Source organism: Hibiscus syriacus, unplaced genomic scaffold (genome assembly GCF_006381635.1).
Source record: "Hibiscus syriacus cultivar Baekdansim isolate YM2019G1 unplaced genomic scaffold, ASM638163v2 tig00016004_pilon, whole genome shotgun sequence".
NCBI classification, from domain to species: Eukaryota; Viridiplantae; Streptophyta; class Magnoliopsida; order Malvales; family Malvaceae; genus Hibiscus; species Hibiscus syriacus.
The window spans coordinates 1,308,333-1,336,059 of record NW_024062379.1 but is presented as its reverse complement, the minus strand read 5'-3'; the positions used below and the strand labels follow the sequence as shown (position 1 = coordinate 1,336,059).

The window sequence follows — 27,727 nt, the reverse complement described above, 5'->3', positions numbered from 1 at the left end:
GTTTCGGCTCGTCGTTTGGAGGTCGGACGGCGAGTAGATCGGAGTTGGAATTTGGGTTGTTGGAGAAGGGAAATCTGGAAAATATGAAACCTGCGCACGGGGAGGAGCTTATAATTCATCATATATAAGAAATGGTTAAATCATGGGTTTAGCCACTGAATTTCCTGCACTTTATAAAACGGTCTGCCAACTTTAAAACTTTACAATTTAATCCCCAATGTTTCTTTCAAAATATCAATTAAATCTGCCACTGTATAATTTCTTAATTTTAGCCCCTAAATTGGGGTGTTACAATTCTCCCCTCCTTAAAAGAATTTCGTCCTCGAAATTCATTCATGTCACATAATTGTAGAAATGAAACTTTCATCAACTCTTCCATATCTTCGAGTAGTTTTTTATAGAAATACGGATTCTCCACTAATCCTTAACCAGTTGAGTATACATTCTTATCAGAACTCTTCCTCATTTCAATAAAAGATCTGAACAAAAATTTTCTCGAGTAATCAATCTCAGAATTCTCCCTCAGTCCAAGTAAGTAATCAAAACAACTTTATCCTTGTGAAATCAATTCAGCCTTGGTTACGTGAATAGGCTCGTAGAGCAGCAACATATCTCAATTTTATTTCTAGAGTCGAGTCAGAATTTCTCAGATGAATAACTCTCACATGGCTAAGGTACTTTACTGCGTTAAGACAGATGTTACTGGTATTCTTTTTTGTACAAGTATAGCCTTAACGGATAGAAACTTCGGTTTATTCGTTACAGATAGGGACTCAGCCCTGGAGTTCCGACTCAGAGAGGTATGATTGCAGTCTAGGGGCATGTACTGATCAGACATATTTTGACATTCGACCGGCCGGTCTATCTTGAAAAATTTTGACTTAAACCATAGCTCTGATACCACTAAATGTAACACCCCAAACCGATGCGGGTAGCCCGATCCGATTCGGGAAGTCACATTAGGGGCCACCGGAGCGACCCACCATAAAAATAGCAGAAATTTTAAAACTTTTTATCAGAACATGTAAACTTATAAAATCATTTATCACTATTTAAAAATAAAACAGATTTCCAAACTCGTATATAAATCAAAATACAATTACATGCCCCCTAATCACAAGTACCATACTCTGCAACCACGCCGGAAGAACTCCCTTACTGAAGTCAATAGATGCACTGGTACAATTGTTTTAACCTGAAAATGTGAGTAATAGAGTGAGCTTTAGAAAGCTCAGTAATACAGAACTACCAGATGATGCTACATGACATGTAGATAAATGTAAAGCCATATAATTTCCTTATTGAATCATACGTATACCAGCTTGCAGAATAATTTGGGGTTCCCTTAGAAGTTCATCGAGTAGAAGCCATGAATCTCAGTTCATAAGAAACCTTTCAAAGTATGGCATTTTCAGGAGATTGAATAGGATGTCTAGTGTGTTCCAACAGTATAATAAAATCATAATAGGTACAAATCATAGTCCAGTAAATCTCACAATTTCGTAAAAGAGTTTAACTTTTGAAAATCATAGTTTAAACACTTTTCTAGTACACCATCAGTAGTTCCCAAAAATTATTTTCCATATAGCTTACTTTATGCACATAGCAAAAAAGAAAGCCGACTTAAGGATAGGCTATGAAGCTTGTATCCTTAAGCCCAAGTCAATAAGTCCATATAGCTTACCCTAAGCACACAGCAAAGAAAAGCCGACCTAATGAAACATCTTGGGGCCCTCAAGAGTCACATTAGGCCCATTTAGCTTGATCAGAGCTATTCCATCGTAATTAAATTCCAAAATTCAATTGCACCGTGACATAAATTCCATAAATCCAAAAACATGGTAATCATATACCATTTCAAAACAAAAATTAGATAGCAACCATATTCCATAATTTGTCACATTAAATTGGTGCATCCATAAAACAATAACCAATGAATTCGGTGTACCACATATTAAAACCAATAAAACAGTTCAGTAATAAGTATGGAACACACTAGAGAATCCAAGTATTTCCAAAGGCCATTGTAGTTATCATTTTGGATAACATGAAACTTATGAAATTTGAACGAATTCTTGGAACAAGGTCCTATTGAGGAGAATCGATTACTAACCGATCTAGCCAGACATTTAATGTTGATACATTAGAATCCCACTATATTTTCGTGTGCTTTAGGAAAACGTTCAGGATCCTTTATACATATAATAATTCTAAATTCAGATTTACTGCGAGTGATTCCATTACCCAAACAATCAGGGGTATTCAGGAATATACTTTAAATTCATAGGATTTCAACCCAATTGAACCAAATGAGATATTCAGAATCTTTTCCATCTGCGTTACTGGTTTTTTTTTTCAAACATGACCGAAGTGATTTTAGATGAAATATAGAATCGAAGATTCAAGTCATTTACAATCTACGACTATCGATCATATTATCAAACAACTCGAGTTACACAACTCTCAAACCGATGCATGTCAACAAGTCAATTCATTATCCTTCCAGTGTATTCACTCTTTAATACCATAGTGCAGATCCATAGAGATCATCCCCATAATCATCACTGAATAAATCTTCCAACGGTCTTTATTTCATTTCCACGTTTCAACAATATCAGGAAATACTGACGTACTTGATCCATGGCTCATAACCCATAATGATAATTCATCATGTAAGTTCAACAGTGTTTCCAAACTCATCAAATCACCTATTTAATCCTTAGTCATTGATGTTACTTAGTTCGTTTGGTAAGCAAGTCTATCTCGATTACTTTAAAGTTTTCCAGAATAATTCAGACGTTTCTGCATTTCAAATACACGTTGTACTTCATTTCATTTCAATTTATTCATATAATAAAGTCATTCTGGTATTCGTGGTTGATTTGACTAACGACTACCCACTTATTAGTACTGTATGCGCTCTAGAGTTGAGATGCGCCAAGTACTTCCAGAATTATCATCGATCCAAATTTGAGAAGATGAACAAACATTCAAGTGATACTTATATCATGTAATGATATAGTACTAACGTTGGTTAATCACTTAAGTTGCGTTCCACAACTTTTACTGGTAGCACAACATCCATGTTTATTTGGATTTCTTAATTAATCCAAGACATTCTAGGTCATAAGGGCATTTTGGTCATTTTGGTGCTTAACATTTTTTTCTATTCATTTCAAAGCTTGAGTATATCCATTCATTCCTGAGCTTGGTGACATTCTTGAGTCATTTCCATTCTAGGGGTAATTTGGTCATTTTATAATTCTAGAATATTTCAATCATTTCCTTCCATCCGGTCTTATTATTTAATTCAATCTTATCATTTACTTCAGTCCTTTCGAACAATTCTGTCAGCAGAATACCTCCGATAAATTACTCTTCAAGTATTTACTCCTTATCGAATATTTTCGGGTCAAGTGTTCTCAGATTTTACAAACGGAATATTATAAATTTTTCTGTACAAAGACAGGATCTTAACAATTAAATTCGTACTTAATCGAGTTAAGTACAAATCCTCAAAGTACTCTCTCATTCAGGGTCAATTCAGACTATTTTATCTCTCAAGGGCATTTTTGTAATTTCTTAATCTGATAATTTCAATATTAGCTCTTAACGAAAATAATTATAATTTAGAGATCCTATGATCAATTGCTTTCCCGAATATTCTTTGATTTTGAAATGATTCCTTCACAAACTCTCATAGGATTAAAACCGGTTATCCATAATTTCCAAATAAAACTAACATTTCTTATGCACATCAGTAGTTATATCGGATCAATATGTCTTTTCAGAGTTATTAACCAACTTCCAGTGGCAATTCTTATCATTTTTCCAACATAAGGGTAATTTCGTAATTTTACCATATCGGAGTATTCTCATAATTTTTCATCCAAGTATCTTTAACATTTAACCCTTGATGATATAAAATATAAGTTACAAATCCAGAGCTGATTTCTTTATCACCAATCACAAACTTGTAATTTAATTCTAACAATTATCAATCTCTTATCTTAGTCATTCGGTCCGTATTCAGTTACAGAATTTCTACCACATTCATATCGAGTGAATAAATTATTCAACTCCACAAAAGTGACCAACATTATCTTATTCATGCATTTACCAATATCAACATGTTCCATAAAGCATAAAGAGGTAGTAAAGTATTACCTCGATTTCCGTACAATATCGATCGACCATAAAAATTCCATTTGAATTCCTTCGATCTTCAATTCAACTTCAAATAATTCCTCAGATACATATCAACATAAATTATATCAGAAACGGAGCTTAATTGTGATAAACGGATCAAATCGGGTGATAAATCAGTGAAAGACGGATTACCGGGTTCGAATTTGGCGAAACGGACTTTGGATTCGGATTCGGGACGTCGAAAGCATAAAATGTGACTTTTTGGAAATTTGGAATTTTCGTTCAAAATCAAAGTCAACGGATTTGACTGGCAATTTCGAGGCCTTCGGGTTCGAATTTCAAAAAACGGACAGCGGAATCGGATTTGGAACGTCGAAAAATGTCAGGATAGGTATACTCGGTCAAAGTCAAAGGTCGTTTAATGCCCGGTCAAAGCCAGTCAAAGTTTTGGTCAACAGTGGTCAACGACGGTCAACGGGTCAACGGGGCGAGTCAACGGGTCGGGTCGGGTCAACGGGTCGGGTAAACGGTTCGGGCCGGGTCAACGGGTCGGGTCGGGTTGTGATCGGTCAAACCGGTCAACTATGCACTAAAACCGGTCAAACCGGTCATTTTTTTCTTTCCCACGCGCAGTGGCGGCGCGTGGGGGCGCGTGAACAGTGCTAAAATCCCGGAAAAATTTCTAAAAATTATTTTGAGCGATTTCGAGATACTTACAAAGCTCGGTTCACAATTTTGAACGGCGAAGAGCTCGATTTCAACAAATCGGAAACTTTGACCGCTTCACCTCCTCACGCGCCGCCGTCGACGGAGACCAAGGATGACACCGACAAACCTCCTCACGATGCAACGAACACGATGGTGCGGGAGGTGTCGTAAACAGATGACCCGATCGTCGTGAATCGATGAAAACCCAACTAAAACCGAGTTATTACCGACGATACTTCCGATTGAAATTCACGACGAACGGTGATGATTCACGACGAAAGGTTTGAGAGGTTTTGTTCCTCGATTGACAACGAACACGATGGTGGTTTCGGCTCGTCGTTTGGAGGTCGGACGGCGAGTAGATTGGAGTTGGAAGTTGGGTTGTTGGAGAAGGGAAATTTGGAAAATATGAAACATGCGCACGAGGAGGAGCTTATAATTCATCATATATAAGAAATGGTTAAATCATGGGTTTAGCCACTGAATTTCCTGCACTTTATAAAACGGTCTGCCAACTTTAAAACTTTACAATTTAATTCCCAATGCTTCTTTCAAAATATCAATTAAATCCGCCACTGTATAATTTCTTAATTTTAGCCCCTAAATTGGGGTGTTACATCGGGATTGAAAATTTTTTTTGCAAGAAAGCAAGCCTATATGAGTGAGTTGTAGGCTTTCAGTCAACAGGATTATTTTTATTATTTTCTTGAATTAATAGGCAGAAACTAGCGGTTTTAATAACTCTTAAGTTTTCTAAAGTTCCATGTTCATTTCTAATCGTTTGTTCGACCTTATTTCTTTTTATTGCTGCACTATGTTCATTGATGGAGGAGAGCAGCCCTTATCAAAGCTTCTGTATATATTGTTTTTCATGCAGTATGTTTTATTTTTTAAGGCTGTTCATCATTTTTTTTTTTGGATAAAGTACTAAATAAGCCTATGAACTATACCGAATTTCTCTAAAATCCCCTCTTTTAATTTTTGCAGCAAAAACACACTAAGACTGTGTTTGGATGACGGATTTTGAGGACTTTTATTTTTTGTCAAGTTTTCTAAAATTTCAAAAAGAATCTACTTGTTCAGGAAAAATCAGGGAGAATTTCAAAATTTACAAGCAATTTTAAAAGGGGATTTTGATAGCCCAAATTCCACGTAAAAAGGGGTGTTTTTTTAAAACTCCTCTAGGTCTTATTTAATTTAATGTACCTGGTCTCACTATAAAGTTAAAATTTGAATTTCAAAATATCATTTTTATTTAATTTTAAATATATAATTTTTATATTATTAAAATTATTTATATATTTTTACAAATCGAATAGCCTAAATATTGCATATTTTTTATATCATTATTTTTCTTTTATAATTATTATTCAAACTCGTAAAATTCTAATAACCTAAATATTTCTAAAAAGATTACTTGTTCAAACAAAATAATCATAATGCTAGAATTTTGAAATGATTTATTTCAAAATGCTACACCCTCCATCCTAATAAACTTGTCATTTTTTTAGTTTTGGTTGTCAAATTTTTTTAAACTTGACCTCTTATTATTTTAAATTTGTTATTTGATAAAAATTGTAAATGTTTTTAAAAGCTATGGATGAAGCAGTTTTTAAATATATTAATTATAAAAATTGATTAATTAAAATATTTAAAATAAATCAGGTCAAAGATTAAAAATTTCACCAAGAAAAAGTCAACTGTGACATTTTTATTGGGACAGAAGGAGTAGTATTTTTAAAAATCTCAAAAAATTTAAAATTCCTCAGCCAAAAGCACCCTGAGAATCAAAAGATGTCATATTATGCACGGTGACACCTTTATTGTTGTGACAAATAAAATGCTTTTCTGTTTTTTCGAAATTCATTGATTAAAATGACCATGGCTGAGTTAGAAAATTTCTCAATTTTCCATTATCAAAAAAAGTTGTATTGGCATCTGTCTGAAGAAAATGATAGATGGCCAGTGGCATTAATGTCAGTGATACACGTGGCATTCTTTTTTAATAATAAGGTTCGACCTGGATATGAGTTATAGATTAGGAGGTTTCCGTAGATAGATGAGAAGAATAGTGGCTCATTTAGGAAGCTAGATAAAGTTCTAGTGCTTTATTTAGTATTTGACCCCATCAATTTTGTACTTAGGATGGCATATCCTAGCATGATTTAGTAGATTTTCCTTTGTTTACTGAAAGAGTGTTGTAGTGGTTTATGTTGTTTTATTATATTTTTTTTACTGCATACCTACCAGGTAACAGTTACCATGCATACCAATCTAGCCATTTTTTTTACTGCATACCTACCAGGTAACAGTATCCCCTGCTGCTGCTGCCGTGTACAATGGAAAAGGCTCAAATTCTATCCAGATAGTGAAGAGGGATGCACATGCAGTAAGAATTTTAAGAGTTTACCTATTCAGTTCTCCTTTCTACTTTGATCTATTAATTTGATTCTAGCCATTTTGTTTGTATGCTTATGACTTCAGACGTTTTCTTGGTCTATTCTTTAGCAATTTTTGATATGTTTCTCTTTCTTAATCTTCTCACCATCAGAAATTGGCTGTTGGAGGTCTTCCAGAAAAGATACTAACTGCATACCAATCTGTGCTTGAGGACAATCCAAACGAGGATACTGTTTTAAACAAGTGTAATGCTGCTGTACACAATTTGGGTAATGTAACAACCCGAATATTTACAAAATAATATTTAATTGAAATTGGACGTTAATTGTGAAAATTTGTGAAATTTAATGACTGAACTAAAATTTATGAAAAGTTATAGGCCATTTTATAAGTTGAAGGAAATTCAGGGACCAAGCCCTGAATTCCTCCAAGGAGTGTCGGCAGGCTTATAATTTAAGCGTGGTTTCTGATTGTAAATCAGAAAACACAATTGAGAATTTGCTCAATTTTCCTTCTCTCGTACCCTTACTTCCAAGCCCGATTCCGACGCCGTTCGACGTCCAATCCTAAAATTGAAACCACCGTTGTGTTCATCATCAAGCGAGGAACAAACCCTTCAAATTAATTGAAGTGAAACGCTGCCAAACGTCGGGAATTTTTAGTCAAAGCATCGTCGTTTTTTTTAGCTCTATCGCCGGGAAAAACTTAAATTCACCGCCGATCGTTGTTCCGTTTACGACACCTCCTGCACCATCGTGTTCCTTGTGTCGTTTCGAGTCCGTCGGTGTCAACCTTGTTCGCTGTCGACGGCGGCGCGTGAGGAGGTGGAGCAATCAAAGATTCGTCCGAGTTGAAATACGAGCTCTCCGCCGTTCAAAAATTTGAACCGATCGTTGTAAGTATCTCGGAATCGCTCAAAATAATTTTTAGAAATTTTTCCGGGAATTTTCCGACACCGTGGCACTGTTCACGCGCCGCACGCGCCGCCGCAGGGAGAGTGAGCTGCTGGAAAACCGGTTTAACCAGTTTTGAACCGGTTTGACCAGTTTTGAACCGGTTTGACCGGTCTGAACCGGTTTGACCGGTCTGAACCGGGTTGACCCGACCCGACTGTTGACCTGACCCGTTGACCCGACCCGACCGTTGACCGTTGACCGTGACCGTTGACTTTATTTGACTAAAACTTAAAATGGCTTTGACCGACCCTTAAACGACCTTAAATCTTTTCCGAGTATACCTATCCTGATAGTTTTCGACGTGCCAAATCCATTTCCGCAGTTCGTTTCGCCAAATTCAAACCCGAAGGTCTCCAAATCGACGGTCAAAGTGGTTGACTTTGACTTTGACCAAGAATCTGAATTTCCGAAAAGTCATACTTTATATTTTTCGACGTCCTGATTTCGTTTCCGCAATCCGTTTGGCCAAATTCAGACTCAAAATACCCCAAATTGATAGTTAAACTCGAAAAATACTTATATACTTAAGAAGACTAGCTTTGAACAATTAAATAGGATTTGGGACTGATAGATTATTATTGTTTGAAGGTACAAGAGACTCTCCGGATCGTTCGACAGCTCGACCCAGCTCTTCTAGATTAGTTAAACCACGTGTGCCAGTATTCACCCGTTCGAAAATTGTAACAGAGCGTGGTGAAACCAGCAATCAGTAAATTTGCTATTTGAACCTATTGTCGAGGTGTGTTCCCTACTTATTATTGAACTGTTTTATTGGTTTTAATATGTGGTACACCGAATTCATTGGCTATTGTTTTATGGATGCACCAATTTAATGTGAATAATTTATGGAATATGGCTGCTATCTAATTTTTGTTTTGAAATGGTATATGATTTCCATGTTTTTGGATTTATGGAATTTATGTCACGGTGCAATTGAATTTTGGAATTGAAATACGATGGAATAGCTCTGATCAAGCTAACTGGGCCTAATGTGACTCTTGAGGGCCCCAAGATGTTTCATTAGGTCGGCTTTCCTTTGCTGTGTGCTTAGGGTAAGCTATATGGACTTATTGACTTGGGCTTAAGGATACAAGCTTCATAGCCTATCCTTAAGTCGGCTTTCTTTTTGCTATGTGCATAAAGTAAGCTATATGGAAAATACTTTTGGGAACTACTGATGGTGTACCAGAAAAGGGTTTAAACTATGATTTTTCAAAAAGTGAAACTCTTTTACGAATTTGTGAGATTACTGTACTATGATTTGTACCTATTGTGATTTTATGGAAATGTTGGGACACACTGAGCCTAGCTCACCTTTTGAAAATGTTTTCCCCTTTCAGATACTGTTGGTTAGATACCTTGGTTCGAGCACTTGGAGGATCAACATATCTCTTGAAGTAAATCAAATTGTAATGTTTTATCTGGCAAGTTGACTTTATTTTGGTGACATGGACCTTATTTTAAAATATCGGATTTTATAATGATAACTCTTTTGCTAATACTGCTCGGTTTTTTGTGATATTGAATTTGAAGACAAGTTTTAAATTAAATTATTATTTATTGGTACTATATTTACGAGTTGGATTTTGATAGTATAATTTGTTTATATTTCATGTTATTTATAATGTGATTTTATATTGATGGAATAACGGTTTCGAAAAATGTCTTTAATAATCATAATGTGATCCACTAGACTTAGTCGAAACGCATAGGCCGGGTCTAGGGGGTTACATTTATTGGTATCAGAGCTTTTGGTTTTTAACCCTCGGACTGTGTATGAGTCCACATTGAAAATACAGTTTTGAAATATTTTACAAAACGAGTTACTAAGGCCATGTCACAAAGTTATTAAGATTTTAACTATGTTCGAGACTCCAAGTGTTTATCTAACCTTAAGTTTATCTTCTGTTGTAATCTCGAGATCTACCAAAATGAGTGCTAGACGTGGTCGTCGAACTAGTCGTGGACGAGGTCGAGTAGCTAGATTTGCAGATCCGATTGATGAGATACGAGTAGATCCCCCACCTCCAATAGGTGATCCTGCTCCTACGACACCAACGAATATGCCACCTACCGATGGTATTGGCATGACTACACCGATCATAGGAGCGACCGATATTGAGTCAGAGTCTACTGGAGTTGCATTGGATGAGAATTTTAGTAGATAGTTTCTGCAGTTAATACAGGGAGCAGTTAGAGCTACTGGTGTTGTATCTGAGGTTCCTATTTCATAGACGTTGATTGCCAATGGAGTTAGAACTTTTGGGGGACAGATTGGTGAGCTCCTACTGAAGCTGAGGATTGGCTCCAGGATACAGAGAGACGCATGGATCAGTTGGGTTTGGACTCAACTAAGAGATATCTGGGTGCTGTAGTAATGTTAGATGGTAATGCCTACACTTGGTGGGAGTCAGTGACCAGTAGTGTTCCTACCGATCGTTTGACCTGGAATTTCTTTAAGGATCGCTTTCGGAGTCGTTTTCTGGGAGAGCGCTACTTAGCTCAGAGACGACAACAGTTTCAAGACCTGGTTCAGGGAGACATGACTGTTTCTGAATATGAGATCGAGTTCCTGAAATTGCTGAAGTATGGATTCAGTATGGTACCTACGGAGAGAGATCGATGTCGTAAATTTGCCCTTGGACTCAGATATGAGCTGCGTAGGCAAGTTGTAACCCATCAGGATGAGATATTTGATGTGCTGGTGGGCAGAGCCAAAGATGCGGAAGAGGTGGAGGTTTTAGCTTCTGGTAAGAGAGTGTTGATCAAGATCGATCTAAGAATTTTCAGGCCCGATGGAGTCATCAGCACAGTCCGGAAAGAGGACTCGTACTTCAGCCCCTCAGAGAAGCAATACACGTTTCAGGCCTGCAACATCCTCACCTTTAGCTGTCAGTCGAGGCGGTTCCTCGTCGTATTATAATGGGCCCTTTTGTGAGTATTGTGGTAAACAGCACTCAGGAGAGTGTCGTAAGAAGATGGGTCTTTGCTATCAGTGTGGATCTAGTGGTCATTATCGGATGGATTGTCCTCAGTTAGTTTCGTTTGAGCAGACCACTACCCAAACTCCTGTGCGTTCGTAGACTACAGTACAGACCCCAATTAGAGATCGTAGTCAAGGAAAGACTCGAGGATCAGCGTCCAGGACAGACAGTAGAGCCCGACCTCAGTAAAATAGAGGGCCAACAGCTTCTGAGGCTAGACAGCCAGCTTTGGTTTATGCAACTAGACGTCGTGATGACAGAGATGAGCCTGAGGTTATTGCAGGTACATTTACTATTTATTCTACCCCATACTTTGTATTATTGGACAATGGTTCCACTCACTCCTATGTTTCGAGCTCAGTATCTCGAAACCTTCAGATTCCGATCGAGAACACTGAAAATACTGTTACAGTTACAAGTCCAGTAGGACAAGCGATATTAGTGAATAAAGTATTCCGGCGTTGTCCTCTCGAGGTTCAGGGAGAAATTTTTCTCGCTGATCTTATGGAGCTTCCTTTAGAGGAGTTCGATCTAATTCTTGGAATGGATTGGTTAAATAAACACAAGGTAAAGCTGGATTGCAAATACAAGCGGGCTACTCTAAAGACTTCAGATGGTCAGACTGTTGTGTTAATTGGTGAACGGCGTGGTTATCTCTCCAATATAGTTTCAGCGATGGAAATTGATCGTATGATCCGGAAGGGATATGAGACCTTCATTGCTGTATTTTGAACACCAAGGGTGCATTGTCCACGATCGAGGAGATTCGTACAGTTAGCGAGTTTCTTGATGTTTTTCCGGAGGAGTTGCCTGGGTTACCTCCTGATAGAGAGGTAGAGTTCGAGATTGAGACTTATCTGGGATCGTCACCTATTTCTATGGCACCTTATCGTATGGCTCCAAGGGAACTTAAAGAGTTGAAAGTCCAATTGCAAGAATTATTCGATCGAGGATTTATCCGACATAGTACTTCACCATGGGGAGCTCCAGTTCTGTTCGTGAAAAAGAAGGATGAGTCGCTAAGATTATGTATTGACTATCGGAAATTGAACAAGATGACGGTCAAGAATAAATACCCACTACCCAGGATTGATGATTTATTTGATCAATTGCGAGGAGCTACTGTATTCTCTAAGATTGATCTTCGTTCGGGGTATTATCAATTGAAAGTTAAAGGATCAGATATTGCAAAAACGGCTATTCGCACTAGATATGGTCATTATGAATTCTTAGTGATGCCTTTTGGTTTGACGAACGCTCCTGCAGCTTTCATGGATTTGATGAATCGGGTGTTCCGACCATATTTGGATCAATTTGTGGTGGTCTTCATTGACGATATTCTGATCTATTCTCGTACTGAGGCAGAGCATGACGAGCATTTGAAGATCGTTCTGCGGACTTTGAGAGAGCATCGTCTACATGCCAAACTAAGCAAGTGTGAATTTTGGCTTCAAGAAGTGTCGTTTCTGGGGCATATTATTTCTGCGCGAGGTGTTCAGGTCGATCCCAGCAAGATAGAGGCTATTATGAATTGGAAACGACCTAAGAACGTATCTGAGATCCGCAGTTTCTTGGGCTTGGCTGGTTATTATCGACGTTTGTTGAGGGCTTCTCGATCATTGCTTCTCCTTTGACAAAGTTGTTAAGGAAGAATGTGCCGTTTGACTGGGGCGAGGCACAACAAGAGAGCTTTGAGAAATTAAAGGCGGTTTTGACTCAAGCACCGGTGTTGATTCAACCAGAGTCCGGGAAGGATTTTACAGTGTATAGTGATGCTTCACACTCAGGACTTGGCTGTGTTTTAATGCAAGAAGGTAAAGTGGTGGCTTATGCATCCCGTCAGCTGCGACCTCATGAGTGTAATTATCCTACTCACGATTTGGAGTTAGCAGCAGTGATTTTTGCCTTGAAGATTTGGAGACACTATCTTTATGGAGAGAAGTGTTATATTTTCACGGATCATAAGAGCTTAAAGTATCTCCTGACCCAGAAGGAGCTTAATTTGAGACAACGACGCTGGCTAGAGCTTCTGAAGGATTATGATTGTGTGATTGATTATCACCCTGGTAAAGCTAACATTGTAGCGGATGCTTTGAGTCGAAAGACGGTATCGGAGTTGAGATCTTTAATGGCCAGGATGAATTTATATGATGATGGCACTTTGTTAGCAGAATTGCAAGTTAAGCCGACCTTGGTTGATGAGATCAAGGCTAAGCAGCCCTTTGATAGCTCCTTGCTTCCCATCTTTGAGCAAGTAGAGCAGGGGACAAGCTCAGATTACGCCCTTGACCGGGATGAAGTTCTATGCTTCAAAGGTCGGTATTGTGTGCCTGATGATGCTGAGTTGAGACAGACTATCCTTACTGAGGCTCATAGTAGTCCATATGCTATGAACCCCGGTGGAGATAAGATGTATCGGAATTTGAGAGAGAGGTATCATTGGATCGGCATGAAGAAGGACATCTCAAATTTTGTAGCGAGGTGTTTGACTTGTCAACAAGTTAAGGCAGAACATCAACATCCATCAGGTTTGTTACAGCCTATTAAGATTCCTGAATGGAAATGAGAGCGTATTACTATGGATTTTGTTACTAGCTTGCCTATGACTCCTTCGAAAAAAGATTCAGTTTGGGTGATTGTTGACAGACTTACAAAGTCAGCTCACTTTATTCCTGTGCGAGTAAATTATACTTTGGACAAGCTGGCAAGATTGTATATTTCAGAGATTGTCAGATTGCATGGTGTTCCATTGTCTATTATTTCTGATCGAGATCCGGGATTTACTTCGAGATTTTGGAAGGCGCTACATACAACTTTGGGAACAAGATTGGATTATAGCACATCCTTTCACCCACAAACTGGTGGTCAATCTGAGAGAGTGATTCAGATACTTGAGGATATGTTACGGGGTTGCGTAATCGATTTTCATGGTAGCTGGGAGAAATTTTTGCCTTTGGCTGAATTTGCTTACAATAACAGTTATCAGACCAGCATTCGTATGGCACCCTATGAAGCACTCTATGGGCGTAAATGTCGCACTCCGATCTGTTGGACTGAGTTGCGTGATAGGAAAACGTTGGGACCTGAGTTAGTGCGAGAGACGGAGGACACAGTCAGATTGATACGTGACCGTTTGAAAGAGGCATTTGATAGGCAGAAGTCTTATGCAGATCAGAGAAAGAAAAATATACAATTTGAGGTTGGTGATCAGGTCTTCTTAAAAGTTTCACCGTGGAAGAAAGTATTGAGATTCGGGCGTAAGGGTAAATTGAGTCCACGATTTATTGGGTCGTATCGTATTCTGAAGAAAGTTGGACCTGTTGCTTATCAGCTTGAGTTGCCTTCCCACCTCAGTCGTATTCATGATGTTTTTCATGTGTCTATGTTAAGGCGATACCGTCCAGATCCAGGTCACATTATTCAGGTTGAAGAAGTAGAGCTGAGACCGGATTTGTCATATGAGGAGGAGCCCATTCAGATTTTAGAAAGAGATGAAAGAGTTCTTCGGAATAGGCGAATTCCAATGGTCAAAGTTCAGTGGAGTAATCGAGGCCCCTCAGAAGCTACTTGGGAGACATTGGAGTCAATGGAGGCTCAGTTTCCTACTATTCTCATAAGGTAAATTTCGAGGACGAAATTTCTTGTAGAGGGGGAGAATTGTAACAACCCGAATATTTACAAAATAATATTTAATTGAAATTGGATGTTAATTGTGAAAATTGGTGAAATTTAATGACTGAACTAAAATTTATGAAAAGTTATAGGCCATTTTATAAGTTGAAGGAAATTCAGGGACCAAGCCCTGAATTCCTCCAAGGAGTGTCGGCAGGCTTATAATTTAAGCGTGGTTTCTGATTGTAAATCAGAAAACACAATTGAGAATTTGCTCAATTTTCCTTCTCTCGTACCCTTACTTCCAAGCCCGATTTCGACGCCGTTCGACGTCCAATCCTAAAATTGAAACCACCGTTGTGTTCATCATCAAGCGAGGAACAAACCCTTCAAATTAATTGAAGTGAAACGCTGCCAAACGTCGGGAATTTTTAGTCAAAGCATCGTCGTTTTTTTTAGCTCTATCGCCGGGAAAAACTTAAATTCACCGCCGATCGTTGTTCCGTTTACGACACCTCCTGCACCATCGTGTTCCTTGTGTCGTTTCGAGTCCGTCGGTGTCAACCTTGTTCGCCGTCGACGGCGGCGCGTGAGGAGGTGGAGCAGTCAAAGATTCGGCCGAGTTGAAATACGAGCTCTCCGCCGTTCAAAAATTTGAACCAATCGTTGTAAGTATCTCGGAATCGCTCAAAATAATTTTTAGAAATTTTTCCGGGAATTTTCCGACACTGTGGCACTGTTTACGCGCCGCCGCAGGGAGAGTGAGTTGCTCGAAAACCGGTTTGACCAGTTTTGAACCGGTTTGACCGGTTCGAACCGGTTTGACCGGTCTGAACTGGGTTGACCCGACCCGACTGTTGACCCGACCCGACCGTTGACCCGACCCGACCGTTGACCCGACCCGACCGTTGACCCGACCCGACCGTTGACCGTTGACCGTGACCGTGACCGTTGACCGTTGACTTTCTTTGACTAAAACTTAAAATGGCTTTGACCGACCCTTAAATGACCGTAAATCTTTTCCGAGTATACCTATCCTGATAGTTTTCGACGTGCCAAATCCATTTCCGCAGTCCGTTTCGCCAAATTCAAACCCGAAGGTCTCCAAATCGACGGTCAAAGTGGTTGACTTTGACTTTGACCAAGAATCTGAAATTCCGAAAAGTCATACTTTATATTTTTTGACGTCCTGATTCCGTTTCCGCAATCCGTTTGGCCAAATTCAGACTCGAAATACCCCAAATTGATAGTTAAACTCGAAAAATGCTTATATACTTAAGAAGACTAGTTTTGAACAATTAAATAGGATTTGGGACTGATAGATTATTATTGTTTGAAGGTACAAGAGACTCTCCGGATCATTCGACAGCTCGACCCAGCTCTTCTAGATTAGTTAAACCACGTGTGCCAGTATTCACCCGTTCGAAAATTGTAGCAGAGCGTGGTGAAACCAGCAATCAGTTAATTTGCTATTTGAACCTATTGTCGAGGTGTGTTCCCTACTTATTATTGAACTGTTTTATTGGTTTTAATATGTGGTACACCGAATTCATTGGCTATTGTTTTATGGATGCACCAATTTAATGTGACAATTTATGGAATATGGCTGCTATCTAATTTTTGTTTTGAAATGGTATATGATTTCCATGTTTTTGGATTTATGGAATTTATGTCACGGTGCAATTGAATTTTGGAATTGAAATACGATGGAATAGCTCTGATCAAGCTAACTGGGCCTAATGTGACTCTTGAGGGCCCCAAGATGTTTCATTAGGTCGGCTTTCCTTTGCTGTGTGCTTAGGGTAAGCTATATGGACTTATTGACTTGGGCTTAAGGATACAAGCTTCATAGCCTATCCTTAAGTCGGCTTTCTTTTTGCTATGTGCATAAAGTAAGCTATATGGAAAATACTTTTGGGAACTACTGATGGTGTACCAGAAAAGGGTTTAAACTATGATTTTCAAAAAGTGAAACTCTTTTACGAATTTGTGAGATTACTGGACTATGATTTGTACCTATTGTGATTTTATGGAAATGTTGGGACACACTGAGCCTAGCTCACCTTTTGAAAATGTTTTCCCCTTTCAGATACTGTTGGTTAGATACCTTGGTTCGAGCACTTGGAGGATCAACATATCTCTTGAAGTAAATCAAATTGTAATGTTTTTATCTGGCAAGTTGACTTTATTTTGGTGACATGGACCTTATTTTAAAATATCGGATTTTATAATGATAACTCTTTTGCTAATACTGCTCGGTTTTTTGTGATATTGAATTTGAAGACAAGTTTTAAATTAAATTATTATTTATTGGTACTATATTTACGAGTTGGATTTTGATAGTATAATTTGTTTATAATTTCATGTTATTTATAATGTGATTTTATATTGATGGAATAACGGTTTCGAAAAATGTCTTTAATAATCATACTGTGATCCACTAGACTTAGTCGAAACGCATAGGCCGGGTCTAGGGAGTTACAGGTAAACTTGGGGAAAATGTTGAAAGTAATTTAACTCAAGGTATGAATTCTGCTATGGGATTCCATGTTCTATGCTTACATTTTATTAAGATTTTATTTACCAAAAAAAAGAAAAATATACTTTCTCCTCGTCTCTTTGTATATGTTTTTTTTTAAATGTAATTTTATGAAGATTTTTTCACTGTTGTAAAAATAATACTGAAGCTGTTAGAACTTTAAGAAAATCTGAAGTTGTTACAAATCTACATGTGTCAAATTCTTGTTATTTTAGTTGTATGAAGATTGAAATCTCATAAGTGCCCGGGATTCTTAATTCTGGAACAGAGGGCTCTTGTTAGGATGAAATCCTAGTTTTGCTAGGCATTCAAACTACAATCGTCAATCAGTCATAAATCATTCTAACAAGAGGATATTTCTTGTTTTGTTCTCTTTGAGTTCATTTTAAAGTTATTTCACGTTAGCTCCAAATATTCGAACTGGAATACATGCAATTAGTCTAAGACCCATCTATTGGCCAAAAGTAAAAATCCTAGGAGCACAATTTCTGTGCCTCTCTCTCTCGTCTAGATGTGCTTGTGTGTAATTCATCTTGCTTGAACTTCTTCTATCATCCCAGTGGCAAAAAGTTTTCCTTTTTAAAGTGCCAGTTTATGTAAAGCAGTTAAGGTTTCTTAAGGCTTTTAGTATTGATACTTGGCCTCACTCATAAGCAGTTGCTACTAGTTAGGTTCTTTAGATTTTAATAAATGGTCTCCTAGGGGAATGTGATTTTATTGTTGCCTTTGTTGATAATGTAATGCATTATGCTCTTGATTGATCCAAACCAATCCACCAATGCGCACACAAAAAATAATTCTATAAGAATAATAGACTTGATTAATTGAGGACTGGTGCTGATCTGTTTTCTAAAATATTAATAATTCAAATCTTTAATGGGATAAGATCAACACATTTGAAACTGCATTGAAGGGATAAACGAAGTTTGATGCATAACAGTTGTTCTATTGACTATTGGTGCATGTACCAATTAATTTTCTCCGCAAATGAAGTACAATTTTTACTCTATTTTTTTTTTTGGTTACGTTCTAATATGTTTTGAGTGTATTACATATATAGTGCATTTGATCAGATGAGTCCCCGTAATAAATTGGTTTTTTGATTTAATAGTGATGAACGAGAACATATATTTGAACCTTTTACTTAGGAATTTTGTCACAAGTGTTTTGTTGCAAAATAATTTAATTGGACATCTCTTGGTTGAGGTTTTTAACTGCTGATTATTTTATTTCTTGGTAACCTGAACTTTGATGTTATTACAATCTTGCCTTAAGTTTTGATATATTGTGTGCTTTTGTAACAACACGGAGTGCATGTGTTTGATTTTGGTTAGGGAATCAGAATGGATCTGCCTTGCTAGATGAGCTACATCAGCAAGAAAATGCTCTCCAGAAATGTGTTGAACAACTTGAAAACATTGAAACAACTAGGGCCACTTTGATTTTTCACCTTAAAGAAGCACTTCAGGAAGAAGTATGCTTTTGTTACTATCATGTCTTCTTGAATTGGAACTTGCAGTTTGAAATCATTTGTCCTTGTCTAGTACTCGATAATTTAAAGTTTTTCAGGAATCAAAGTTGGTGCTTATTCGTAGTCAGCTGCAGGTAAGAATTGCATTTTTACTAACAAATTGCTTGAGCTGGCAATTCGCATCAAGTAAGATTTTAAATATATAGATTTGTTTAGATCTAAGCAGAAAATCCTTTGCAGTTTGGCTTATTTGCTACTGTTGGAACGAATCACAAACAACCGAGATACATTTTCTGTATAGCCAGATGGGAATAAAACTTGTAGTTTGTGTTAATAAATGTACCTAAAACCAAGTCCCCTTGTTTTAATTGGAATATTCAAACATTGAGAAATAGAAAATTCGATGTTATCCTTTTTAAAGGTATATTGAAAAATAAAAAATTAAAGAAGTTAAAAGGAAATTCGTTCTCTTTTTTACTTGCACCTATTGCCGTACAAAATAGCATATTTAAGTGTTTCATGTGTGTCTGATCAAATGTGCATCATCCAAAAGTCTCTAATTTGCTGTCGGTGTTTGATGCTAAATTGCAGCACCTTGGTAGGCTTGCCTAGGAGTGTCCCTTAACGATATTGGATATAAATGCAACTTGTTCAACATTTGTTATTTTTTTCAAATTAAGTGAAGTGATGATGTGCGCAGGTTGCTCGCGGTCAGATTGAGCAAAGAAACAATATAAGGAACAGGCTGAGTTTTCCCCATTTGCATGGCAATGTAACTACTACTTCTATCCCTACAGTTGAGGCTGTTTCTGTAGGTGAACAGAACCTTCCTTCAGCTCAGCCTCATCTTCCACAGCCTGTGATTTCCTTAGCACCTTCAAAAATGACTGAAGAAGATAACAAGAAAGCTGCAGCAGCTGCTGTTGCTACTAAGCTTGATGCTTCAACATCTTCTGCTCAGATGCTTACATCTGTGCTTTCGTCCCTTGTTGCAGAAGAAGCTGCCTCTATGAATGGTAGCTTAAATTCCGGTGGGTTCGCATCGGTGTTATCAATGTTTCCTCCTGAAAAGCATCCCAAACTTGAAAAACCAATGCCTGTATCAGACGCAAGCAATTCAGACATCCCCAGAACAACCTACTTTAACCCTCTGCAGCAGCAGGCAATTAACAACATGCCGCTTGCACCATTGTCTGGTATGCAACCGATGTCCCTAGGCAACCAGATTCCTGCTCCCTTTGCTTCTGCTCCAACTCCCTCGCTCTCTCCTGCAAATCCTTCAGGAAGTCAATATATGCAGTCAACTGGTATGATGATAGGGGTAATGCCTTATGGATATGGAGCAAACACACTGCCACCACCACCTCCTCTTCCCCCACATACTGAAATGAATTTAGCTAGACCTGATTCTCAGCCAATACAGCCTTCGCAACCGCCACAGTCTCAGCCTCAGCAACAGCCACAATCTCAGCCTCAGCAGCAGCCAACCACAAGAGGATTTTACCGGCCTCCAGGTATCGGGTTTTATGGGCAAAACCCTCAGTCAACACCACCTGTACCTCGACAGTAAGCTTCACCTGAAAATTCACATTTTATGCTGCATGGAAAAGCGTCATGAAAATAGCATTTGGAATTGGATTTTAAGACGAACCCCAAGTGATGCCGCAGGCCATCAACTATGAATTTCCTTGACAAAATGATGAAGGATGAGAGTGGCCGTGTATAATGTAAATTAGCAGAGAAGTTAGAGGCATCACTTATGTTGTCTTAGACATAAGCCAGAGCATGAACAGAGCCTCCATCCTTTACTCCCTTAACCCATGGCTCGACCGAGTTTGTTCAGTATTCACCCTTTTGTTCTAAAATGTTTCCATGGTTCCCTGCAACTCTTAGCTTAGTATTGCTACATGATAGCTCAGACATAACTTGTTAGTTGATGTACCAAAATAACAAGTAACTGCCTTTGTCTAAGATGCTTTATTTACAGCTTAGGGGACGGTGAAATCCTTCAAAAAAAAAATTTTGGTTAATTTTATGTAACCTACTGATAGTTTGGGGGAAGTTTAAACGAAACCGAACCTTAACCATAAGTAAGGTCAATGTTTGAATCATAACATTTGTGAATGAAATAAATTAAGTTGGGAGGGTTGCTTCCATAATGGGTATATGCAAAAAGTTATATGAAATAATTATTTAATAAATCAGATATCGGAGATCGGATATTAGTGATTAATTTTAAAAAAAGCGTACCCTAACAATGATGATTTCGAGGTTTAATGGACATTTAATAATTTGAAGATGAGGATGAAGATTGCATAGATTGAATCCAAGTTTCTTATGTGGATCTCTCGTTGCCGGGTGAACGATTGTTTGTGAATAGGGTTTCCTTTTTGGCTTATATCACAAATAAGTGTTTAGCTTATATCACAAATAAGTGTTTAATGGATACCATCTTTTTTATTTAAGTTCCTAAACTATTTTTTTGTTCAATTAAGTACATAGAATTTTTTTTATCAAAATAGGTACACCTAAATTAATTTATTGTTAAAATAGGTATTGAAAGTATTCAATTTTTTTCATCTAAATTCTAAAAAAGTTGACACGCTACATTAATAAAAAATTACTTTATGTATTTAAAATACTGATTTATAATAAGCCTTTTCCTTTTAACACCAGTATTGTTTCTTGGGATAATATCGCATTTTAGTCAAAATTATGTGTATTAAACATTGAAATTATATAATTTTATAATATAAAATTAAAAATTCATTTGTAAAAAAAGTGAGAAGTTATATGAAACAATTACAAACATAAACATCCTTATATTTAGAATATGAGGAAAAATGGATGAGGTAATCCCTCTTGGCTCCCTCCATTACTATTTTTATTTTTGTAGTATAATTCTTTTAATATAAGTATTTTCAATTTAAGGGATAATTAGCATCCGATCAACATGCATGTCCGGTCGGCCCAGGTACACCTGCTTTAGGTACCCATCGTTAGAGATCATCACGATCATGTGGTGGTTGCTCGTGCTATCCCGATCTATGGCCCATGCAATGCAGCGATCGTCGAGGCCACTGCGCTCACCAAAGGAATCCGGCTGGCACTCGACTTGGATTGCACAAATATTCGTATTAAAAGTGATGCTGTTAATGTCGTTCATCACTTATTGCATTCTTCTACGGATTTATCCGTAGTTGGATTCATTTGGAGGAAGCATGGCTTACTTTTGGATAGGAATGTTCATAATTGGGTATTCGCATTTTTTTGGATATTCGGGTATCCGATTCTTCGGGTAGTATATTTGTCGGCATGTGTCCCATCTCGTAATTATCGAGTACCCGTAAAATCAGGGTACTCGTAAGATTTGGTATCAAATATTCGGTTAACATTTTTTTTAAAAAAAAGTCCAATGTTTTTTTTTTAAAAATCTCATAAGAAGCACATAAATTTTAAAAAGTTCATAATGTGTAATTTATACATAAAAATTAGTGATTTGAAATTAGTTTTAAGGATAAATATTTGGATATATGTATATAAAAGTTTATTTCCAAAAGAAAACATTAAAAATATTGATATTTGAATGTGATTTTTTCCTTTGAATCTCATATTGACAAATTAATAAAAATATTTTTGAAAAACTTAAAACTTAAAAAATACATAATACAAACTTAAAAAGAATTTAGGCATTTAAATTTAGTTCTAAGGTGAAAATATTAATGAACCTAAAATAAAAATATAATTAAAAATTTAAAAAATATACATATATTAAAACTATTGGGTTGGGTCGGATACTCGATTATAAAACAATTTCGACCCAGACCCGACCCAACCTGAAAAAAAAACACGGATTGAATAACTTTATTTTAAAAAATTACCCGATTTTTTAGTATTAGGGTGACGAACTAATGGATTAGGTATTTTTGAGCACCACTACTTTTGGCGCAACGTCATCTCGGTGGGATGACGATTCTCCTAGTTGTATCTCAAATGTTCTCGTGACTGATGCCGTTAATGACTAACTATTATCTTCAACATTTCCTCAAATAAATTATTTTAAGTTTTAATAAAATTTTAGTCTTACCTTAATAGTAATTATTAATTTTATAAATCCAAATTTATTATTTTTAATTATGATTTAGCTTTTGTTTTCTAATCGAGTCATTTTATGAATAGAACTGAAAATTTAAAACTCAAAAAAGTATAAAAAAATAAAACTTAATTTGATTAGAATATATAGATTGAATTCATAAGTTATGTATAAGATAGTGACTAATAACAGAAATTTAACCATTTCTCCAACCATTGCTATTCCAGGGGTATTAAAAAATTTATTCAAGGGATGATTAGCATCTGAAAAATAATTAGTAATAATCCTAATTAAAATTGGATTTTTAGTTCTAATTGAAAATTTGGGTAATTTCTTTGTAATCTATTTTTTGCATTTTGGGGTGTTTTTATATGTATTGTTTTTCTTTTCTTTTTCCTTTTAAATTGTAGGGTTTTAAGAATAATTAGTGCAAATCGTAAGCTGTAATTGATGAATGCTAAAGTGATTATAAACGGTAGTATTTGAAATGCAGCTACTTGAACCTAAGACCTCTAGGAACAAGTTCATGTCTATGTAAATATACTCATGCAGCATGGAGAACTTCTTTTGAGTTTTCTGAGTACCCCCTTCACATCTTCTAAGCATTTGTCAAGGATACCCCTGATAGAAACGGAAGTGCCGCACGAATTAAGTGATTTGGTGTTAAATGAATTATTGTTATTTATTGTATTTACCCCATATTAATCAAAACAAAAAAATATGCCCCATCTTTTCTCTTGCTTGGTTCTTTATGTGAACTAAAATGACTCTAATTGGTGGTGGCATTTTGTGAAGTAAATGTATCCTCAAAGACATTATCTAGTTTAAAGAGAAGGTTATAGTTCGAAACTGAAATAAAACAGTATCCCAAAAAAATATTTAGTTATTACCTGGTTTTCTACTGTGAATATAATGTTGTGAGAGACTTTAGTTATTACATGTGTTGCTATTCTCTAAATGGTGGGGGTCTTCAACAACCTTTTTTCAAATTGGATTTTTCAATGCTTCTTAGACTGTTTTTTGAATCTGCAGGCTATCACATGATAAGTACACACAAGTTGTACTTCAAGGTCTGTTTTGTCACGGGGCTAGACTGTCGGTTAGCTGGTCCGTGCGGCCCTTAGATGTTTCCTCCTTTAGTCCTAATTTTTTTTGAAATCCAATATTGCTGTGGCATATTTGTTTCGGTATCTCGATTTGCAATACCTTCCAAAAAGCTGTTGAAGAAGAGATTAAGGACTTGGAGAGTAATGAGACATGGGTACTCACTTAACTATCACAAGGAAAGAAAACAATGGGCTGCAAATGTATATTCAATGTCAAATACAAAGCAAGGTTAATGGCAAATGAGTTCACTCAGTCATATGGAATTGATTAACCTTTGCACCCGTTGTGAAGCTATGCACAGTTTGAGTACTGTTATCGCTTATAATGAATTAAGAATGTTCTATTCATCAGTTAGATATTGAAAATGCATTCTTAAATGAGGATCTTGGGGATATGTACATGGAGATATCTCCATGTTTAGATCATTCCTCATATGACTACAAAGAATACATATTGAATAAGTCATTGTATGACCTAAAATTGTCTTCTCGTGCATGGTTTGACAGGTTTATCAAAGTTTTAATTTAATGTGTGTCCGAGTGATCCTTAAGCTCAAACGATTCTCGATTTTTTATTTTTAGAAAAAGTATAAATCTGAAATCTCAGATTAAATTGAAAAATTAAATTTGAAAATATGGAGTCATGATCGATCATTTAGGGCTAGGTCGGACAAATAACCTATAAAATTATCTTTTCAAAAGGAAAATTTTAAAACCCTTTTTTAAAAGATAATTTTGAGATTCACATTCACCATAAATCCCAAAAGATTGGTTCGGAGATCTATTATATGTGGAGAAAGATAAGTGCCTATACAATACTCAAAATCGATACCTAATAGATTACATGTCTAAATATTGAAATTTGTAAAATTGAATGTAAATTTAGTCCTCTTGCGACTAGTGCTACATTTTATTGTTTATATGCTAAATTAAGTATGATTTACTTTTTATTAGATTGCCTTGGGTCCGAGACAACTTATGTATATACTATTGTGTTGTATGGTTTTTGTCTGCAAGAATGATTTATTTATTTTTATTACACGTTATGCTAGCATACTTAATTCCTAAATAGTAATATAATTGTCGACACTGTTTTTTGCCCTGGCGGGGAAAGATCGATACCGACTTGGGGTTTTCTCTTTGAAAATATTTCAAAATGTGAGGAGTCTCCACCAATCATTTAAGGTGCGATTGGGACAACATAAAAACCAGATTATTTTAATAAAACATTTTATTTTTATCAAAATATCGAGTTTTAGCGTCTACGAAAATCCAGAAATCAAGTTCGGGAGTCAGTTACGCGTGAGGAAGGATTAGCACCCCATAAGCGCCCAAATATTTGTACCTAGTTGATTACCCTATATTTAAAATCGGAAATTTTGAGTTCGATCTTTATTTAATTTAAAAATCATTAGGTATGCAAAGTTGAAAAGGATATTCGTTTATCGAGACCGATAGCATTCGCTCCCAAGCGTAAATGCGGGATATCAACTATTGTAACCAAATATTCCCTGGTTTCTAGAAAACATGATGTAGTTTTGAAAAGGATGTTGACTTATTTCGGGAATAACCAGTGGTCACACCCGGAGCATGATTGCGAGAGATGTACCATTAATTCCTTAATAAGTGAACATTGCCTTAGATTTATAAATAAGATACAATAAGACAAAATTTTATTAATCCTAATTAAACTAAAAGTAAATTAAGACTTTTTTCTAACTTAAGGTGTCAAATTATGAAAGTTAAAGGACATAAAGACACAAACCTAGATGTGTAGGTTCTAATATTAATCCTATCTAATTTTAATCAATTATTGAATCGAATAATCGAGATGGTCCTTCGAGCATTTAGGCGAAGACCAACTCGAATTATTTCCTAAATTAAAAGACTAGTTTGAAATCTAACTAAAATTGGAGGCTATATTTAACTTATTTAATTATATCAATATTAAAGGTCTAATCAAAGTTCGGGTACTAAATGTTAAGGTCTAAAAATACCGAGTTCTAAAAGATTTAAAAGTTTTGGACCTAAACTTATAATTTCCAAAGTTGAGGACTAATTAAAAATCTAATTTTTATATAAATTATTAAACCTATAGTTTTTTTGAAAATATTAATTATTAATAAATTTTAAAAAGTCGAGCAATCGATTCAAGTAATCGGAGATCTTATGCGAAAACTTAACTCGAATCGCTCCTTAATTAAAACTAATGTGAAATCCTAATTTCTAAGCTTGATTCGAATATTAATCTAATTTAAAACTAAATCTAATAAATAAATTATGAAATAAAACAATTAATAATAAATTTAATTAAAATAACAAAAACAAAAAGTAATAATAAAAAACAGTAAAAATAAACAACATAAATAAAAAATAAAAATAAAATAAATACAAGGACTAAATTGCATAAAATCTAATTAGATTGAATAAAATACAAGAAAATAAAAGTTATTAGTTAAATAAGAAATTAAAAAATGACTAAAATGAATAAATTACAAATATCACATCCAAATCATAATAAAATAAGAAGCAAAATCTAAATAGTGGCTAAAATGAATAAAAGTAAAAATCAGTGACTAAATTCAAACAAATCAGAAAAATAATAGTGACTAAATTAAAATAAAATAAAACAGAATGATAAAAGTGCAATAAATCAGAAATGAAAGGTCCAATGATTAAAATGCAACAAATAATAAAATAACAGCTAAATTATAACGAATAAAATAGCAAAAATAATGAGCAAATTGAAAGTTAATAAAATCATTATACATATTCAAAACAAATAATAAAGTAAATGACCAGAGTGCAAAAGAAGCTAAAATACGGGGAGCTTAAACATGATTTTACCCTGATAGTGACCAAAGCATAAAACACTGAAGATTAGAGGACCTGGATTGCGATTTGACCCTCTAGAATAAGTGAACAAAACAGAAAAATCCTAAAAACAAGGGATCTGATATGCGAGTTAACTATTTTTCATAAAAACAAAATATTCCCCCTGTTTCACGTACCTCAACCGAAGCTTGCAAGCTTCACAAACGACTCACTCAGCCACCGCTCACCTGCCCTCACACGCCAGCCACTGGGCCGGTGACCGACCTACACCCACCGGTGACCTCGACCGAGACCGGAAGAGGGCCGACCAACTCTTTGAACGACCGAAAAACCTCCCGTTATCTCCCTCTCTCGCTCTTTCTCTTCACAACGCCGAGAAACTTAAAACCGACCCCTAATGCCGACCACCAAGACTTTGTGACCCCCTCACTCCCTTACGATCGGACTCAATAGACCAGTGAAGCTCTAAATGACGTAAACAACCCCCACCCTTCACTCATCACTCACACAACCGAACCCCAAAAACTAACTCTCCAAACATCGACCTCTCGGTCGAAACTTCCAAAGCTCCTCCGACCACCAACAACAGGTGCCTCCTAGCCATGAGATGGCCTCTATCTCGCACGCCAGCCACCACTCAATGGTGGCCAAAACTATGCAATGTGAACCCCCTAAACCGAAACAAAAACCAAGTGAAAAAGAAAAAAAAAAGAAAGTAAAAAGGAAAAACAATATTAGAGAGAAAAAAGTCAAAAGAAACTGTCTTTTATTTCAATATTTTTGGGGACAAAGGCTGAGTGATTTTACAAGGGTGGTTGGGGTATTAATAACCCTAATTGTAATATTATAATATTAATTTTTTACAAATAAAATA

General features: G+C 36.3%; 1 protein-coding gene across 1 annotated transcript in view; it reads left to right on the top strand.

Moving 5' to 3' along the window:
• Positions 1–19,655, top strand: part of LOC120208199 (regulation of nuclear pre-mRNA domain-containing protein 1B-like) — a 29,077-nt gene extending 9,422 nt beyond the window's left edge. Inside the window, exons 3-8 of the mRNA XM_039207533.1 lie at positions 7,163–7,255; positions 7,409–7,526; positions 17,294–17,332; positions 18,683–18,822; positions 18,910–18,953; positions 19,520–19,655. Of these exons, the coding sequence (XP_039063464.1) occupies positions 7,163–7,255; positions 7,409–7,526; positions 17,294–17,332; positions 18,683–18,822; positions 18,910–18,953; positions 19,520–19,556 (471 nt within the window). The 3' untranslated portion in view covers positions 19,557–19,655. The remainder of the gene's footprint in view (positions 1–7,162; positions 7,256–7,408; positions 7,527–17,293; positions 17,333–18,682; positions 18,823–18,909; positions 18,954–19,519) is intronic.
• The last annotated feature ends 8,072 nt before the right edge of the window (positions 19,656–27,727 follow it).